Source organism: Emydura macquarii, unplaced genomic scaffold (assembly GCF_026122565.2).
Source record: "Emydura macquarii macquarii isolate MOO-44397 ecotype Brisbane River unplaced genomic scaffold, CSIRO-AGI_Emac_v2 contig_2834, whole genome shotgun sequence".
In the NCBI taxonomy this organism is placed as follows: domain Eukaryota; kingdom Metazoa; phylum Chordata; order Testudines; family Chelidae; genus Emydura; species Emydura macquarii.
Window position 1 is genome coordinate 4,217,637 of NW_027132971.1, and position 15,180 is coordinate 4,232,816.

Sequence of the window (15,180 nt, forward strand, 5' to 3'; positions counted from 1 at the left end):
AAGCAGTAAGTTCTGGGAAGGATCAACTACCTACAGCCACATCTTTTTTGCCAGATACAGGACTAAAATACACACAAAAGGGGTGTCACTCTCATTTACTTAAGACCCCTTTACATAGCTCTGGTAGGATAAAAGGGCCTTAAAGTGGTGGGTATGCATTATAGTTACACCCACTGTAAGGCCCCTTTAAATTGTCATAGCCACGTAAAGGGTACTCCGTGTAAATGAGAATCTGGCCCAAATGTTCTACCCTTATTTTTGTAACATGCCTATAAGGCCTAAGCAGATTTTTCCATACCCACCTTCAATGGCAGACCAAACAATGATGCTCAAGTCACTCTTTGCCTCTCACTGCCATTGCAAAACAATAATGCATCTTGAATTAAATAATGGGGATATTATCAGAAAACTTCTAGACAAAACTTGGAAGTAAAAGGGTATACAAAGTCATAATGATTAGAAGTCTGTATTACCTACCGTTTCAGTGCAGATACTTTTTTGGGGGATTTCTTTTTCAGTTTTGGTAATGACTTGTCTTGTTCAAATCCTTCATTATCCAAGAGCTGTCTCATAGCTATGTTAGCCAGCTGTTCCATTAATTTGAATGTCTCATTGATATTGAGGAATACCGAGAAAAAGTGTTCACTTGACCTTGTGCTCACTTTGATCATGTCAGGAAAAAGTAGCGTGGCATTCTTCTCAAGCTGAGTGATATCAACCCAGCGGATCACTAACTTTGCTGAACACAAGAAAACAGAAAAGACTCAGCACAAAAATGAATCATGAAAAAGGTTAACACTGAAAAGCATATTTCCTCCTATGTGTGAGAGAGAGGGCATTAGTTCACCAATTTGACATTTTATACATAATGTAACGAATTGAGATTGGATTTTCTTACTTCTTGGCAAGGTGGAAGCAGAGCACAAGCAGAGCGGCCAACTTGGCAAAGAGAAAAAAAAAAAAAAAAAGAGAAATTTGGCCTTCTTGTTACCTAAAGTAGCAAAGGTAATTTATTTATATATGAAATATTACATACACGTGCACCATCATACTGATGGGGTGTGAAGGCCAAATTTATCTCTGTTCTTTGCCAAGATGTCTGCCCAGACTCTGGTCTTCCTCTGCCCCACTATGAGGTCAGTAAATGCAATCTGGCCACACCAAATGGGCTACCTACTACACTGCCTCCAACAGCCAAGGAAGTCAGCTAACAGACTCATGATTTTCAAAACATTTGTGAAAAGCCTTACTTTAACCATGATTCCATGGACTAACAACTGTGACAGAAATAAAGAGACTGAAATTATAAAAAGACCATAGGGATATTCAACTAATCTGATCTCCAACTGACTGCATTTTTAGTCACATAGATCTGTATGTTGACAGCCTCTGTTGCTGTGGAAGCAACTGTTTGTCAATCATTCAATTTCAATTGTTAGGTTGCTTTATTTTAGGATTACACCTCAGGTGAAATGACATTCATTGTAATAGGTTATTCAGTGCTTTATTATAAATGTACATGGTGTCTTCAATGTTCTTCCGCATTAATATAGGGTATCATTCAATTTGTCTGAGAGAGAACCATTAAGTTTTGCTTTATAGTAAGACACATACAGAGTATCATGTATTTATTGTCCATAGGATATCTGAACCTGTTCAGAAGTCTGGAACATTAGTAGTCGTCCTGATGGAGATGTATTTATGGGCAGAGTGCCAATGAAGCAGTCAAAGGCGCAGGGTAAGTGCAATTTATCACGTGGCTCTTCAATTGATCCCCCAGAGTCCACCATGTATATGATTTTTATGTTTATATATTCATAGATCATAAAAGCATCACAACAATGCTCAATTCTTTGTGTACCTGAACTACATCATTGGTGTAGTTCAAAAAGTTAGCTCCGTAGGGCAGGGATTATCTTTATTTAAATTTTTGCTCAGCACCCTGCACTCTGTCAGTATCACAATATTAAACTGCAGTAGATTACCTAGCCATCCGTGGGTCCCCAGACTGACCTGCCACTGTTAAACATACCTTCTCTTCCCATGAGAAAAGAATAAAAGCAAAGGTGGTTAATGCTGAGGTACATCCAGCCCTGACGGGGGACCTTCCCCTTCCAATAACTGCAGGAGTAATAGTTCACCAGTTTCTCTTCCTCTGGCATCCCAAACAGCTTGTGGAACTTCACTATGGCTTCCTTAAACTTTTCTGTGTCATCATCCTCTTTGATACCATTGATTTTGTTATACTCCGCGATGATGCCCTGAAGAAGAAGAAAATATGAAGGATGTTAGCCACCAAAAGGTATTTTACATCTTTATGAGACATTATACTTTGAGTTTAAATGCCATGACCAGTTAGTCTGTTGTCAGGGAAGTCAGTTTTCCTCACCCCTAACTTTTCAGAGTGTACTACCCACCTTCTGCACATCTAGTCATCTTTCTTCCTATAAGCCAGACTTTCTAATGACTTTACCTCTTACCTTGATTATGTCACATACAACTAATCAAGCACATGCCTGTATTTCTCAATAGCACTACCCCCACTATTACACTAGTAAAGAGGTTGGGAGGGGTACTGCAACTTGTCCAAAAAAGTTCACAAATATATAATCTTCATTTCTCCCCATCAAATTTTGGTGAAAAATTGTAGAAAAACTGAATTTTGGAAAATGTCAACCAACTCTGGTGAGTGCAGAGAGACAGGGTAAAAGAGAAAAATGTTACTTTGACTGCTCTTTTGGGGCAGGGATTGTTTTTCTATTCTTGTTTGTACAGCATATAGCACAATGAGGTCCAGGTCCAGGTCCATGACTAGGGCTAGATGCTACGGCAATACAAGTAACAACAACATATTGTTTTCCTCTAGTGTTCTACTTATGTTTATATATTCATAGATTCTCACAACAATGCTTTCAAAACAATTGGTGTAGTTCAAAAAGGTGAGAGATATGATTATAGGCAAGAGAGCACTTGGCGTTCGTATGATTATCCCAACAGAATATGGAAAACACCACATGCAATTTCATTCATGATATAGTGAGGGGATCAAAAATGTGCAGAGCACAATTCAGATGCTGGTAGAGCTGTCCATTTGATGAGAACAGGCTAATGGCAGCCCTCAAAATGCTTTCCAATTGTCCTGTTTTAAGCCACTCAATCTACCTCAAATACCCTCAACACACTTGATAGGGCACCCACGTTTTCTTCCCCATCCCATTCCAGGCACAGGTATTGTTTGAGAAAACAGGAATAGGCTTTCACTAAAGCAGAGGAATTTTATTCTAAATAAAAAACAAATCAGTCAAACTTCACCACTACTACTTTCTTAGAGACAAAAAAATTACTTATGACCCTTTGTTGTGCAAATATTTAGTTATGCAGCAGTATCAATAGTAACACTCTTTAACAAAGCTGAAGTTGACTGAATAGCTGTCTCATGGGAGTAGGTTATTTATAAAGGGGTCTATTGTATTTATTTCTGATCTGCTACTGAAATTTACTGAAGCACAGCTGGGTTGTTAAGAGGTATAATTATTACATGAGAGGTTAAAGAACAGAATCAGCTGGTACCAACAGGCTTCATCTACATACAGTTAGTGTACCAGTATAAATATTTTGCTCAGAAGAGTGATTCTGTGTATAAATAGATATAGTGGTAACCAGCACCCTTATTTCAGTATGACTGGATCTAGACTAAATATACTGGTATAATTAAAGTGGTACAACATTTGTGCATAGACAAAGCCTATGTTATTTTTCTAAGTTGCTGTATGTAATGGAGAAAAACATTACTCATTCTAGACAGACACACCAGTATCAATAGATGTTAGTGTTTAATTTTCTATAGGTCAACAGTGTTAATAAACCAGTTATTTTCAAATATTCCTAACACATTTTTTAAATTTCAAAGCATGATGAATCACTGAGAAAAAATGGTGACTAACCTTTCCTTAACTGTTGTTCTTCGAGATGTGTCCATTCCCATATAGGTGTGTGCATGCCACATGCATCATTGCCAGAAGTTTTTCCCCTAGTGGTACATACCAGGTCAATTCTGGTGCCCCCTGGAGTGGCACCCTCATGGCATGGTATATAGGCAGCTGCCACCCGCTGCCCCCTCGGTTCCTTCTTGCCAGCTACTCTGACAGAGGGGTAGGTGGGCGGGTTTCGGAATGGACATGAGCAACACATCTCGAAGAACAACAGCTACAGAAAGGTTAGTAACTATATTTTCTTCTTCCAGTGCTTGCTCATGTCCATTCTCATGTAGGTGATTTCCAAGCAGTGAGTCAGGTGGTGGGGTCAGAGTTTTGTGCAGATATGGACTGTAAGACTGCTTGACCTAGGGCAGGGCCACTTCTTGCCTGTTGCGTGATGGCACAGAGAGTGGTAAATGTGTGTATAAAACTAAGTTGCCGCCCTGCAGATGTCTAGGACAGGAACATGCACCACAAACACCGCTGATAAAACTTGTGACCTTGTAGAATGTTCTGTTAGATGAAGAGGCAGGATTTTTGCCAGATCATAGCATGTACATATGCATGATGTAATCCATGAGGAGATTCTCTGGCCCGAGACTGTACCCACTTTCATCCTTTCTGCAATTGCCATGAAGAGTTGAATGGTGTTTTGAAATGGTCTGGTGCTCTCTATGTAGAATTCCAAGGCAAGCCTAACATCCAGCAAATGACATCCTCCCTTGTAGCATGTGACTTTGGGCAAAAAACGGAGAAAAATGTCCTGGTTACTGTGAAAGTGCGAGACTACCTTTGGAAGAAAGGACGAATGTGGTCGAAGTCACACCTTGTCCTTAAAGACCATATACGGAAGTTTAGAGATAAGGGCCCTAATCTCTGAAACCCTCCTAGCCAAAGTAATGGCCACTGAAAAGGTTACTTTCCAAGAGGGATGGAGCAAGGAACACATTGCCATCAACTCAAATAAGGACCCACTTGAGCATCGACAGCACCAGCTTGAGGTCCCAGGGAGGCAGGAGTTGATGCACCTAGGGGAATAAACGCTCCAGTCCTTTCAAAAACTGGGAGCAAATCAGGTTAGTGAACACTGTTTGACCATTTACCAGTGGGTGGAAAGACGAGATTGCAGCCAAGTGAACTCGTATGGAAGATACCGTAAGGCCTTCTCTCTGATAAGAGGCAGGGGTGTCCCCTTTCTTTGATGCCCACAACGAGAACCTCTACCAGATATGCCAATCTGGTGGACTGTTTCCTGCTATTCATAAGAACTATCTGCACAAGAGCTGAGCAGCCCCACTCCGGCCCACTCAACCATGAAGCTTCCACGCTGTCAGACGCAGCGACGTGAGGTGAGTGGAGCAGGTGGCCATGTTCCTGCAAAATCAGGTCCAGGAGCATTGGCAAGTTGATAGGTTTGTCCTCTGACAGGTGCAAGATAGTTGAGAACCAATGGTGTCACGGCCATGCTGGGGCTATAAGGATCATCCTCACTTTGTCCCTCCTGACCTTGAGCAATACCTTGTGGATCAGAGCCATGGAAGGGAAGGCTCTGACTCCCTCCCCAGGGAAGAAGAAAAGCGTTCAAGAGGATCCTGGACTGTGCCCCAGGTATGAGCAGAACTGAAGATATTTTCTGTTGAGCCAGGTTGCAAACAAGTCCACTTGGGGAAAAACCCCACATCTGGAAAAGGCATTTAGGACATCCAGGCAAATAAACCACTCGTGATGATTGATGAAAGACCTGCTCAAGTGGTCTGCCAGCTTGTTCTGCAACAGGCCGAAGGGCATCACTATGAACCAGAGGAACTCCCTGTGGCCCTAGAATATCGCTATGTGAAATTATGCATCTTTTAAGTCGAGGGTGACATACCAGTCCCCTGGATCTAGGGAAGGGATGATTGAGGACAGAGGAGACCATGCGGAACTTCAGTCTCTTCAAGAATTTGTTGAGGTTTTGCAGGTCTGAGATCCCCTTTGGACTTCGGGATCAGGAAGTAACATGAATAGAATGAATAGAACCCTGTACCTCTTAGGTTCATTGGAACTTCTTCCACCGCTCCCATCCTTAAGAGAGGCTGTACCTCTTGGATTAGAAAACTCTTGTCAGAAGGGTCTCTGAAGAGGGACGGGGAGGGAAGGTAAGAAGGAGGGGAAGAGATTAATTAAAGGGTGTATCCCACTTCTACTGTGCAAAGCACCCAGCAGTCTGATGTAATGTTGATTCATGTCCAGTAAAAATGGGATAAGCGATCTCCAAATTTTTATCCAAGGTAAGATCCAGGTTCCAGAATGGTGCGTCATCCTTGATTACACCTTCAAAAGTTTTGTCCAGGCCCCAACAGCTGCCTTGTGAACGTAACTGTGGGACCCAACGAGGAGTGGTGCATGTGCCTTCTCCTGAGGCCCCTGTTGTGCCGCCTCCCAAAGTCCTGCCTTTGGTCTTTGCTCTGGGGGGGGGGGGAACCGGCCCAGAGACTGGGGCTTGAAATGTTTCTGGGATGGGGCTGGCATATGGAGGCCCAGAAATTTTAAGGTGGCCCAAGAGTCCTGCAGGCTATGTAGTTGTGCATCTGTTTGGTTGAAGAAGATGGAGCCCCTTTCAAACTATAGATCCTGTACTGTCATCTATACCTCATAGGGTAGACCTGATGACTGGAGCCAGGAGCTGCGCCTCATCACCACCACTGTGGCCATGGTGCGTGCTGTCACATGCGCAGCATCCAAGGAGACCTGGAGGGATGCCTTGGATATTGTCCTGCCTTTCTCTACCAATGCCGCGAACTCCACCCTAGACTCCAATGGAAGGAGTTCCTTCAACTCATGGACAGTCTTGTCTAAGTTTAAGTCATAGAGGTTTAAGAGGGCCTGGTGGTTTGATATTCTTAACTGAAGGCCTCCTGTGGAGTATACTTTTCTGCCTAGCAGGTCTGATTTCCTGCCTCCTTAGCCTTGGGAGATGGGCCCTGCTGCCCGTCGCTCCCACTTGTTGGCTGCGGCCACCACCAGGGATCCCGGAGGAGAATGTATGTACAAGTACTCATATCCCTTGGGGGGGCACGAAGTACTTCCTCTCAATCCATTTCACCAGGGGGTTTGCCATAGTGTCTTTATTGGTTTTGAGATGGCCTCCTTGAGGGTAAGGCCACCCCCTTCTCTCAGATGGTGTCAGTATGTCCACCAATGCTGGGGACATGATTTCCTCCACCTTCAGCCCAAGGTTTTGGGCCATCCTCTTTAAGAGTTCTTGGTGGGACTTATAATCGTTCTGTATGGGGGCTATGCACGTACCAGCCACCGCCTTATCCAGGGAGGAGGAAGAGGTGGCCAGGACCACCTTGGGGTCCTGAGGCTCCCGCAGTGCTAGCGGGTCTCCTGCAGACCTCTGTCACCTCCGCTCCTGGTACTGAGCCCCTCTCTGACAGGAGAGGGGGGCGTTCTAACAGGAGAGGGAGTACGACTGACCCGTATGGGAGCTTTGAAAGGCCTGGGACATCTATAGAGCCCACATTGGCAACTGGGACAGCACCTACCATTGGGTTGGAGTCCATGTTGGTAGGACAGGCCCCTGAGATGTTGCCTCATATCTCTGGCCTGACCAATATTTGCTCCACCATGATCCCTGTGATTCTGGGATGCTGAGCCAGAGGAGTCACTTCCAGGCGATCATGGCAGCGCCATGCCCCTGTGCTGTGATGGTGAGTGGTGCCGTGATAATTAGTGGTGTCACAGTGTGGAATGGTGCCTAGATGGTGAATGGCGCCAAAGTGGTGAACAGTGCCATGACTCAGAGCGGTGTCGTGACCATGAGTGGTACCATGACCTGGAGCGTCGTCGGGACTGCCATCAGTGCTGGGACTCCGGCTGCTGGTGGGATTGTGACCTACACCATGCCGGCGATTGCTGTCACAGCATCAAGGCTTGCAAGTCCAGATGAGATGGGGTGCCTCACCACCATTGCTGGCTTGCCCATGGCAGGAGTCGGTCTCCACGATGCAGCCTCTTGCAGCAGAGCTGCCCCTTGCGGGCTCTGGCTCAAAGGAGATGGAGGTGCTGGGAAGGTCAAGAGACTCCTCACTGCCTTGTATGTCTCTAGTGTTGATGGTGCTGCCAGGGTCAAATCTCCTTCCTGGCTCACCCTGAGCAGGGAGCCCGCATGTGCCAGACTTGATGGTTCCCCCCGTGGGGCCAGAGTCAATGGTGCCAGCTGGCTGACCATCGTCTGAGAGGGGCCCATTAGCGGTCTCACCCTCTCCGTGTCCTTCCTCACTGGGGAGCAGCCACAGTCCGATTTCTTCGACTTCTTCTTTGGCACTGATCAGGTAGAATAGTGCCAATGATCTGGCTGCTGGGAGAAAGTCATGGTGCTGAGTGGGCTTCAGTGCTGGGCATACCTGACCTCTCTGTGGTTCCTTAACTGAGGCCAGCGTACCCTTTATCGAGGAGGTGCTCAATGCTGGGTCTGGTTGACGCTCTGACGCCAGGAGAAGTGTGGCTTCCATTAGGAGGAACTTTAATCTACTGTCCCTGTCCTATGGCCCTGAGCCTGAAGTTCTTGCAAATCTGGCACTTCACAGGAATGTGCCCCTCTCCCAGACACTTCAAGCAGCTGTCGTGTGGGTCGCTTATTGGTATCTTCTTTGGGCAGGCTGCAGTTTGAAGCCTAGGAATGAGGCATACCCTGCTGCCCTGGGCGGGTTAGCCCCTCAGGGTGGGGAACTGAAGTGCTTAAACTAAATGCACACAAACTATTTACACCTTAATACAAGGTCAGGGCAGGCTGTAAAAAGGAGAGCAGATTCTCCCAGTACTGGTGGGTGGCACTGAAGCCAGGCTTCCCAACCAGCCACAAACTGTGCTTCTGATTCCCCCAAACTGGTTATCAAGAAGCCAGTACATTAATGCACACAGCCCTCTTTACTGCATTCCAGTCCCTGGCTCCCATATCAGCCACTAAGTCCACTAAAGAGATCAGTTCTTTAAACGCTATACTCTTTACTAAAAAGGTTCCCTTTGACCCCAAAGGTTCAGCCACATTATCAGATCAATATAAGTTTGGATCGTACCCAAAATACCACGCTGCCAGCCAATCCTTTAGTAACTAAAACTAAAGGTTTATTGTAAAAGGAAAGAAAAACTGTGAGAGAAATGTTAAAGAGTCAAAGCAAATCAGATACATACAAATGATTGAAAATCCATATACATCAGGTTTCTAGAAGAATTTGTGAGTTTGCAGGCTTGTACAGTTCCTCTGGCATACATCCAGTATCTGGATGTGTCTTAGTCTTTCGGTTCAGTTGCAAGTGAATTGATCCAGAGGCAGGTATGTGTCTGTAGCTGAACAGGAACAAAAGACAAAATGGTTTCCCCAGGCCTCTGCCTTATATACCTCCTGGCCCTGGCCATGCTGTTTGTGGAGTTTTACAGGAACCAAAATGGAGTCCAGAGTCACATGGGCAAGTCCTGGTGACTTATCAGGTATATCCCTGGCTTCTCTCCCTGGGCCCCCTGCACTTGGGAATGTCTTAAGGGGCCATTAAGCAGGCTATTGTTTCGAAGCCATCCTGTCTGGGGTGTATTTGAAATACAGATATCTCAAATATATCCATAACTTCCATTTCACATATAAACACATGAACATAAATATCATCTTACTTAGCACATTATAGCCTTTCTAACAGTACCTGACATGGCATATCCCACATGGATTATTATGATTTTGACACACTGATGTCAAACAATATACTAAAGGCCCCCCCAAGCCAGCCAGTGTGACAACAGGCACAACCACTGGTTGATACTACTTGCAGGGCAAGAGAAGAACACCGTTCCAGTGAGACCATCACCGACAGATAGAAGGAACTGAGGAGATGGCTAGGAGGCAACTGCCTATATACAGTGCCATTTTTTTCTCTTTTAAACTACTTTAGATGTTGAATTAAAACAGGAGGAGAGGATAGATGAAGTGGAAAATCCCACATATAATTATTTTGATTATACTGATATAGCTATTTGCATGCAAGCAAGTTTCCCTAATCTATATATTCATACAAGATCATCTGGAATGTTGTTTTCTTTTCAAGGAACACAGTGGCGTACAGATCACTGGGTCAGATGTGATGAGACGTTACAATTCTATGGTCACATCCATAATCAACAAGTTTTTAATAGATATGCTACCTGTATTTTTCCTCTGACAAATGTGTTTATGTCATTTTCATTTTCAAAGATTGAAAGAGTTTGCAGTAGATTTTGTTCAAGCCATTCCCAGTGTTCAGTGATTTCCTTCCTTGAACAACCTGCATAAAAGAACAAAGTAAATAATTCACTGATGTCTAAAATTTATTCATCAAGATTCACAAAAACAAACGAGATTTAAAGCAAATTCTTTAGGAATGAAAGAGGTAATGTTTCACAATGAAACAAAATGACACAACCTCAGTAAACCGAAACATTCTCCCCCAACTTCACTGCTAATGATCAGTGGCAACTCTCAAGATCAATTTTTGTTAAGCAGAACGTACCTGTGTTATTTTAAAGCTTTTCAGTATCAATATTTAGTATAAAGATCAACAAAGAATATTAACTTAGGAATCCTAAATAAAAGGATCATAGTAAGTTTGTAGAATTGTAAATGACATACTAATGAGGTCTAATTAAAGAAGGTGGTTGCATTTGTTAGGAGCACAAACCAAAAGACAATTGTACATTATACAAAAGGTTCTTGACTGAGATAAATCCTACTATAGGATCGTTACCAAACTGCAAGATCAAAATCATGTTTGAAACAATCACAAGCAATCAGTGGAATCTGTCAATAGGTATCTCAAAACATAAAGGAAAGAAATGTAATTGTATTTTCCAATCTTCAGATGGGAGAATGTCTTCAAAAAATACGAATTTGACAGCACTCTAAAGGGAAGGTCGTCTTTTGTAAGGGTGTCACTTACAAGGTGTCTTTTGTAAGGGTGTCACTTACAAGGGTGCAAGCTGATGTATACAATATTGGGCTTGGTTTCTAGGGAGACAGGAGGGAGTCAAACAAGATTTCTGCCATGGAGAAATACATATACATACATTTTGTAAATGAATTAGGGCTAGAATGAAGGAACTTTTCATGTATCAGGCATTTAATATGGAACATTTTACTTTTGTTTTCTCTGCTGTAAGCTTCCCAAGCACCACTTTTACTTTCTTTAGCTAGAATTGGTTTTGACTGTTATACAGTATTTTCAGGAATAGAGATGCTTGTGCTGTCAAAGATCTCTCTGTCCTGATTTGGACAGCAGGAATAAATCCATGAGTACTGATTTTAGGCACCAAGAAACCTGAACAGGAATGGCAGGGATTTTGTACAAACAAGAGATTAAGCAATCATGGGTAGCCTAACATGACACGCTGACATAAGCATGCTGTTGCATGCCCTCCATCCACATTGGTGCACTATCTGGCTGTGATAAGCAATACAGCTATCTGGGCACAAATACAGAGTCACAGCATCACAACTCACTGCATCACTCAATGCTCTCACTCACAAGTGTTGTGGGGCAGCTTGCCTACCCGCTCTAGGGATTATGAGGGGAAATGGTCTACGCCCTGGAAATCCTCATCCTGGCAGGACACACGATAGTATGGTGGTGTGCCGTTATATGCCAAAAACATCCATCATGCTCACTCTAACAACAGACAGCTACTATTTCTTTATGGACACACTGTTTTGTTAGGATTTTTTTGTACCCCTGAGGAAGCCGCTGCCGAGATACAGTGGTGGGTGTCTTAGAGTAGGTCTATGCTACAACCTAAGCCCATAGTTAGCAGAACACAAGTTAGTAGGTCCTGGGTTTCTTAACCTCTGACTTGAGCATCCACACACATTTGTAATCCCAGGTTAGGAATTATTGAACCCTGTATCTCAATTTGGAGCTCCAGCGTCTACACTGCATTATGTGGGTCTGAGTCCAACCACTCATACCCTAAACTTCCTAGCCCCCTCCTAAAACATGGCTGTTCTAAGCCCATTGTTCATGGTGCACTGTAAGAAAACGTGACTGTCCAGAGGACAAAGGAAATCAGCCCACAGGATTATGGTGGACTTCCAGAACATGAGTCCAGTAGGGCTGCGTCTACACTGTGAAGCAACAGCTTTAAATCTTGTGTCCTGGTTCACTCCATCTCAGATCCTCCACTCTTGTGGGGTCCTGTGACCAATCCTGGGTTACTGCAATTTGTTTGTAGACAGAAGCGGGGTTCAACTTGAGACTGAGTTTGAATCCTGGGCTTACACTGCAGTTTAGACATATCCTTAGGGGCTGCTTTTGGGCTGGGGAAGATGAAGCCAATGGTTTACCAACAGAAGCACAAGAGAAAGGGACCATGAGGAGATGGAAGCAGGGACCAAGCATATGTCTCATTGAAGATCACAGATTTTTGCTTCTGGATCTGAACCACAAGCATGCACTGGTGCAACCACACTGAGATGGCAACATGGGATGACCAGCAGTGGGTCCAGAACTTTCACTTGAGGAAAACCCCACTCCTCAAGCTGTGTAAACAGCTTCCCCTGGCCTCTAAGCAGCAGAGCACCCACATGAGAAAGCCAATAGTGCTCCAGAAGCATGTTGCTATTGCCCTGTGGAAGCTGGCAACCCCTGACTGCATTAGGTCTGTTGTTAAATCAGTTGGAGATAGGCAAATTCACAGATGACACAGTGGTCATAGAGGTTTGCAAGGCAATTAATGCTGTGCTGTCCCCCAGATTGATAATATTCCTAAAATAATTGTGGGTTTTGAATGGATGGGCTTTGTGAGATCATAGAAGAGACACTAGACATAGAAGAGAGACTATCCTATTCTATTGTGAGATCACAGAAGAGACACTAGACATAGAAGAGACACTATCCTATTCTATTAGCCCAAATTTTTTACCTAGGTGAGATGGATCAGTTAATGCACCCACGAATCACATTTGATGTTGAGTAGAATTAATGAGTAGAACGTGCTAACACACCTTTCATCACAGTTTAGAACCTTACTCCATACTGTGTACACTAAAGTTTTAAAATATATTAGTTATCACGTATTAAAACTATGACTTTTCATGCCATGGACAAGTTTTGGACCAGCTTAGCACACGTTAAAGTATGCACTGCCTTGTATACAGTAGACTTTTAAGTAACACGTTCCAACAGACCTTTAAATCCTATTCAAGACAAAACACTTAAAATTAAACCAGCGCAACTTTTTTTTATAGATAAAGCTTTAAATGAGGCAAAGGGAAGAGAGAGGATGTTAGAAGTTGAAGGGGAAAATAGTCTCTGTTCTATGCATCGTAGCTATCAATCACACTTCCCCCTCTCCCAGGTGGTACATCTGATCACATATTACATGGCTGAAATGCTGATATAACCTCAGCCAGCATGCTTGATATACTAATGAATTCTCTCATATATTCAACATCAAAACTGTTTGCAAAGTAGGACAGACTAGGATATAAGAGGAAGGGTGAGGATAGAACAGGGCTCAACATTTTTTTTGGAGCTAGGAGCCAGCCCAAAAACTAAGGAGCCAGACAACATGGGCCCAGCGGTGGGGCACCTTGACCGGAATGCAGCAGCCGCTCTTCCCTCCTGGCCCCAGCCCCACCCCTCTCCCACAACGTGGGCCCAGCAGCAGGGCGCCCTGGCTGTTACGCGGCAGCCACAGCGCGTCCCACTCCTGGCCCTGCCACGTGGATGCAGTGGCGCCTGGCCGGAGCGCGGGAGCTGCTACTCCAGGAGAAATACTAGGTACCAGAATTAAATTTCTAGGTGCCATGGCGACCTGGCGCCTGGGGTTTGTAGAAGGAAGAACTATACACCTGAAAACAAAAAGGGACATCTCCATGGGTATGTATATATTGCAAAAAGAAAAAATAAATAAATAAAAGCAGGCTGTGGCAGCGAGTCTCAGAGCCCAGATCTATAGATTTGGGTTTGTGCCATGGTACTGAAATTAGCCATGTAGCTGTTCCTTCTCAGGCTGGAGCTTGGGCAGGGAACATCTACACTATTATTTTTAGCGCCATAGAATGAGCCTGAGTCTGAATACCGGGACTCAGACTCGCGGTCATGTTGTTTCTTTTTGTTTCGTTTTTGAAGTGCGGACATATCTTGTAAAAGGTTGAGAGTTTGCCTACATGGGAAATCTACTAGCAGAATGATACCAGTATAATTATACCCCTATAGTTACACTGGCACAACTCCCCATCTGGGCACTCTTATTCTGGAATAAGTGTGCCCACACAAGGTGTAACGATAGTGAAATAATTATAAAAGTATAATTATTCTGTTAAGTTTTTCTGTGTAGACGAGCCCTAAGTACCTCAGAAAAGGAGAAGGCACTCTCTGGAAATTCAGGACTGATTTAACTACAACTAGCCTATGATGTGTCTATCAATCACTTAATTTTTGCAGAGTGTAGGACCTGATACTTCATGCAGGCAGTTTCTTTAGTTTTAAACTGATTTTCTCTATTCTTAATAAATCTTGTTTTTTGATGAGAACCATTTGAATCATAAAAAGGGAAACAAAGAAAGGCAGGCAATTATAGACAAGTCAGCCTAATTTCAATACCTGGAAAGATACTGGAACAAATTATTAAACAATTAAAATTAAGCACTTAAAGGATACCAGGGCTGTAAGCAACAGTCAACATGTATTTGTCAAGTACAAATCACACCATACCAACCTAATTTCCTTCTTCAATAGGGTTACTGGCCTAGTGGATAGAGGGAAAAAGAGTACATGTGATAAATCATGATATTAGTAAGGCTTTTGATTCAGTTCCACATGACAGTCTCATAAACTAATGAGTGAAATGTAGTATAGATGAAATTATTATAAGGTGGGTGCATAACTTGTTGAAAGTCTGTATTCAAAGAGTAATTATCAGTGATACACCCTTCCAGATTGACAGTGAATCTAGTGGGGTCCTGCAGAGGTCCTGGGTCTGGTCCTATGTTTTCATTAATGACTTGACTAATCGAGTGGGGAGTATGCTTATAAAAGTTTCAGAAGACACGAAGCTGGGAGGGGTTGGAAGAATTTTGGAAGACAAGATCAGAATTCAAAATTACATTGACAAACTGGAGAATTGATCTGAAATCAAGAAGGTGAAATTCAATAAAGACAAGTGTAAAGTACTACACCTAGGAAGGAAAAATCCAATG

General features: G+C 43.5%; 1 protein-coding gene across 2 annotated transcripts in view; it reads right to left on the minus strand.

Moving 5' to 3' along the window:
• Positions 1–15,180, minus strand: part of TBC1D9 (TBC1 domain family member 9) — an 88,616-nt gene that overhangs the window by 50,503 nt on the left and 22,933 nt on the right. For both annotated transcript variants that reach the window (XM_067567961.1, XM_067567959.1), the window contains 3 exons: positions 10,155–10,273; positions 2,033–2,261; positions 478–739 (listed from right to left, as the gene is read on the minus strand). In XM_067567961.1, coding sequence (XP_067424062.1) covers positions 478–739; positions 2,033–2,261; positions 10,155–10,273 — 610 coding nt within the window. The remainder of the gene's footprint in view (positions 1–477; positions 740–2,032; positions 2,262–10,154; positions 10,274–15,180) is intronic.